Source organism: Conger conger, chromosome 8, assembly GCF_963514075.1.
Source record: "Conger conger chromosome 8, fConCon1.1, whole genome shotgun sequence".
NCBI lineage: Eukaryota > Metazoa > Chordata > Actinopteri > Anguilliformes > Congridae > Conger > Conger conger.
In genome coordinates this window covers 64,775,337-64,779,879 of record NC_083767.1, presented here as the reverse complement: position 1 = coordinate 64,779,879, position 4,543 = coordinate 64,775,337, and the positions used below count along the sequence as shown (strand labels likewise).

The following is a 4,543-nucleotide window of genomic DNA, read 5'->3' as shown; positions in this document are numbered from 1 at the left end:
TGTGTGTGTGTAAGTATCCAGAGCTTTGCTTGCTTGCTGCTGTCCATCGTTGCCGAAGATGACGTCACTTCCTTGGGGTGAGTGGTGGAGTGTTGTGGCTACCGCTGCTGACGGCGGTGCCATTGAAGATGGCTATGAAGCCCAATCCTCGATCCACATGCCCTGCCACAGCTGGGGCACGTGAGGGCTGAGTCTAGTGATGCTAGGGGTTGTTGCGCATGGTGATGCCTGCGCTGTCGTTGTGCTTCTCTCTGGAATGTGCGTTTTGATTCTAGTAGGGCGACGCCAGACTTCACGGAGGTAGTCCAGACATGGCGGTCCATAGCAGTTGCTTCAAGATCCCCTGGCTTTATTCCGCATTTCTTGAGCATGTCCTTGAGATGATCTTTGAACCTCCGTTTTTGTCCTCCAGGGTTCCTGCTGGCTCCCAGGAGCTGTCCATACAGGGTTTGTCTTGGGAGGCGATGTTCAGGCATCCTAATTACATGCCCGACCCAGCGGAGTTGGCGTTGTGCTAAGGCTGCTTCCACACTGATTGTCTGGGTGCATTGAAGGATGGTTGTATGGGGTATTCGGTCCTGCCATGTGACTTTTAGGATGCGCTGGAGGCACTTTATATTGAATGCCTCCAGTTGGCGTATGTGACGTCGGTAGGGGGTCCATGCATCAGCACCGTACAGTAAGGTAGAAACACAGACTGCTTGGTAGACTGCTACCTTAGTTGGTAACTTTAGGTTGTTGTTCTCAAAGACCCGAGAGCGCAGTCTGCCATAGGAAGATGAAGCACGATTGATTCGTGCTTGGATGTCATTGTCAATTTGACAGTTTGATGCAAGGATGCTGCCGAGGTAGCAGAATTGGTGGACCACTTTTAGTGGTGAACCGTGGATATTGAACACTGGGGGGGTGGGTACAGGAGCTGCAGACTGGACAATAATTTCCGTCTTTTGGGTGTTGATTTGAAGGCCAACAGCACAGTAAATTTCTGTTATTGTGTCCAGTGCATGTTGCATTGCGGCAGGGGTGCGAGCGATGAGGGCACAGTCATCTGCACATTGTAGCTCGTGTATAGTGATGGTTGTAGTCTTGGTGAAGGCTTGTAGACGGCGGAGGTTGAACAGGTTGCCGTCAAGGCGGAACTGAAGCTGGATCCCATCGCCATCGGCTTGGAGAGACTTATGCGCAAGGAGAGTTACTGCTGCCAGAAAGCAAGTACACAACCTTGCTTTACCCCTACCTGAACGGGGAAGGGTGGGGATTTTTTTCCACCGATGAACACACAGGCTTGCATGCCAGAGTATAGCTGTTGAAGGATACTCAAGAATTTGGGTGGAACCCCAAACTTTGTGAGGATGCTCCAGAGTGCCTGCCGGTCAACTGTGTCGAAGGCTTTGGCTAGGTCCAGGAAAGCAATGTACAGGTCTTGATTTTGCTCTCTAGCCTTCTCTTGGATCTGCCTAGCGACGAAGATCATGTCACTAGTGCTACGGCTTTTCCTGAATCCACATTGGGTTTCAGGAAGAATGTTTTCTGTGATGTGCTGGGTCAAGCGGAACAGCATGACCCGTGCTAGCACCTTCCCAGCCACAGACAGGAGCGAAATGCCACAGCTGTTCCCACAGATGGCTTTATCTCCTTTCTTTTTATGGATTGTGATTATGTTTGCGTCTTTCCAGGTTTGGGGGACAGTTTCTTGAGACCATATTGCTTGTATGAGTTTGTATAGGTTAGATGTGAGGAAGTAGCCACCTTTCTTTAGGAACTCGGCAGGGAGCTCATCGGGGCCAGCACTTTTGTTGTTTTTGAGGCCTCTTACTGCTGCAAGGACCTCAGAGAAGGTGGGCAGATCATCCAGTTCTTGTACTAGTGGGAAATTTGGAAGTTTGGCTATGATAGAGTGGTCTGAGGGGTTTTGTTGGTTAAGGAGGCCATTGAAGTGTTCGGCCCAGCGTTCAATAATTCGTTTTTTGTCCTTATAAAGTGTTGAGTAATCAGTGGACCTTACTGGGGAGATGGCATGTCTTTGTGGTCCATACAGTGACTTGACTGCTTGGTAGAAGGCGTGAGTGTTATTGGAGTCTGCAAAGGCTTGGATCTCATGAGCCTTTTTGAGCCACCATTCATTCTCCATGGTTCGGAGCTGCCTCTGGGTCTCCGCACGGATGGCTTTCCACCGTGAGAGGAGGGAGGAGGACTGTGGGTTTGAGATATGGGAAGTATAAGCCTTATGTTTTGCTTCCAAGAGATGTTGAATTTCAGCAGAGTTGCTGTCAAACCAGTCCTGATGGTGTTTTTTGGCGAGGCCTAGTGATTCAGATGCAGCTGTGTGTATGGCTGAGCTGAGGTTAGCCCAGGCACGCTCAATGTTGAGGGTGTTGCTGCAGGGGTTGCTAGCTTGGGGGGTGGAGAGACCTTCATAGAGTTTCCAGCGGTAACTCGCCAGGGCATCAGGGGACTGGAGTCCACTGATGTCTATTTTTCAGCGGGAGGGTTGTTTTTTGCGGTGAGGGCGGATCTTTAACTGGAATTTTGAGCGGATTAGACGATGGTCTGTCCAACACTCAGCGCCACGCATGGCCTGAGTTTTGGACACGTCATGCTGGTCCTGTTGACGAGTGATTATGTAGTCGAGTAGATGCCAGTGTTTAGATCGTGGGTGCATCCATGATGTTTTATGCTTGTTTTTCAGCTGAAATATGGTATTGGTGATGATCAATTGATGTTCAGCACAGAGTGAGAGAAGCCTTAGGCCATTGCTGTTTGAGTTGCCTATGCCATGTTTTCCAATAATTCCTTGCCAGAGTAGATTGTCGGTGCCCACTCTGGCATTGAAGTCTCCCATAAGAATGATTTTGTCGGAGGAAGGTGTTTTTGACAGTATACTGTCTAGGACCTCATAAAATGCATCCTTTAAACCATCGTCTGCAACCAGGGTTGGTGCGTATGCACTAATGAGGGTAGCAAAGCGGCCCTTGGCGAGTGGAATGCGCCAGGTCATTAGTCTTTCGCTGATTCCCTGGGGTGATTCTGGGATGTTACGAAGGAGTTTGGTTCTTACGGCAAAGCCAACTCTGTGTAGTCGTCGGGTGTCTTCTGGAAGGCCCTTCCAGAAGAAGGTGTATCCTTTCCCAACTTCTGTGAGCGAGTCCTCTCCTGAGAAACGGGTCTCGCTCAGGGCAGCAATGTCGATGTTGTATTTGCCAAGCTCGTGGGCAACAAGTGCGGTGCGCCTGTGGGGTCTTGAAGCGTCATCCAACATATCCAAGAGAGTTCGTACGTTCCAGGTTGCTAAGTTCAGATTCATTATATTTTTAGTTTTGCGACCGCGGTAAGGGATACCTAGTCGCCAGAGGACTTTACAGTGGAAGTGATAGCTTGCGCAAAAGAATGGATTTAACGTGAAGGAGGGGTGCGCACCCCTCCTTCACGTTAAATCCATTCTTTTGCGCAAGCTATCACTTCCACTGCGCAGTCCCTGTCTCCACAGCTTGGCTCCACATTTCCAATATTCCGGTGGCACGAGGAGACTCGAGACGACCTTCTGGAGGGTGAAGTTGCAGGGGGCTGCCAGGTCTCAGTTTGTCGATCCTGCCTTTCGTGTGCTCCCGGACACAGATTTTTTCTTTTGGGGTTAACTCCCATAGCCATACACCCTCCCGGGTTAACCCACATGGCAGTGGGGCATTGGCTGGTGGGTGCCAGGGCATGTCCACATGGCTGTGGGCCTGTACACCTCACCTCTGGGGCCCACTGCTGCTCTGAGATCCCCTACCAATTTAGCCTGGAGTCACGAGACTGCCAGTTACCGTGTGCTGCCACGAGGAGGCATGGTAGGAGTCTTGGTGCAGGAGAGGCTATGTACTGGCCTCGGAAGACTTACGCACTCGGCTTCCTTTACCCAAGGCTGGGTTGGCCAGCGGCAGGGGCTAAGGGAGGGGGGGTCACATGCATCCCTACATGCAACGGCTCACTAGCATGCTGCACTAGACGCATCACAGCACCCTGTGATATTACATCACACACACACATATCCAGAGCAATGCACAGTTGATTAGACTAAGCAAGAGACAATCCCCCCTGGAGCAATGCAGGGTTAAGGTCCTTGCTCAAGGGCCCAACAGCTGTGCGGATCTTATTGTGGCCACACTGGGATTAGAACCACCGACCTTGGGTCATTTACCTACACCACTACACTACAGGCCACTCTAACCTCACCTGGGAGACTGCATGTGGACAGGTTCACATCCATAACTAGGAAAATACACGTGAAATGCTGTTCTAAACATATTGTCGTCATCATAAGTCCCATTTTTTTTTTTTTGGTAGACAAGGAGGAGTGGGATATCAGAAAGGGGGGGCAAGGGAAATCAGGAGGGAGGACTAAGGTAGAGTTTGAAAAGGTGTGTTTTTAGTCTGCATCAAAATAGGGGGAGGGATTCTGCTGTCCTGACAGTGGTAGGCAAGTCATTCCAGCACTGAGGAACCAGAACGTAAAACAGGCGTGAACGTGCAGCTCGACTGCCAGGTGCACGTAGAGAGGGAA

At 50.5% G+C, this 4,543-nt stretch overlaps 1 protein-coding gene across 1 annotated transcript; it reads right to left on the bottom strand.

Annotated features, from left to right (window-relative positions):
- Nucleotides 1-202: 202 nt before the first annotated feature.
- Nucleotides 203-3,259, bottom strand: LOC133134582 (craniofacial development protein 2-like). Its single transcript, XM_061250784.1, has 3 exons — nt 2,509-3,259; nt 2,006-2,460; nt 203-271 (listed from the first exon to the last, which is right to left on the bottom strand). The coding sequence occupies exons 1-3, from the start codon at nt 3,257-3,259 to the stop codon at nt 203-205; spliced, it is 1,275 nt and encodes a 424-aa protein (XP_061106768.1).
- Between the last annotated feature and the right edge of the window lie 1,284 nt (nt 3,260-4,543).

Bases quoted from the DNA above. Each gene is read 5' to 3' on its own strand.
- LOC133134582 (XM_061250784.1), bottom strand. From the start codon at position 3,259: ATGTTGGATGACGCTTCAAGACCCCACAGGCGCACCGCACTTGTTGCC. The intron at 2,461-2,508 runs CTCACCGCAAAA...ACATCAGTGGAC, and splicing joins ATTCCAGTTAAAGATCCGCC to TCCAGTCCCCTGATGCCCTG. The intron at 272-2,005 runs GTAAGGTCCACT...TCGCCCTACTAG, and splicing joins AAAGACATGCCATCTCCCCA to AATCAAAACGCACATTCCAG.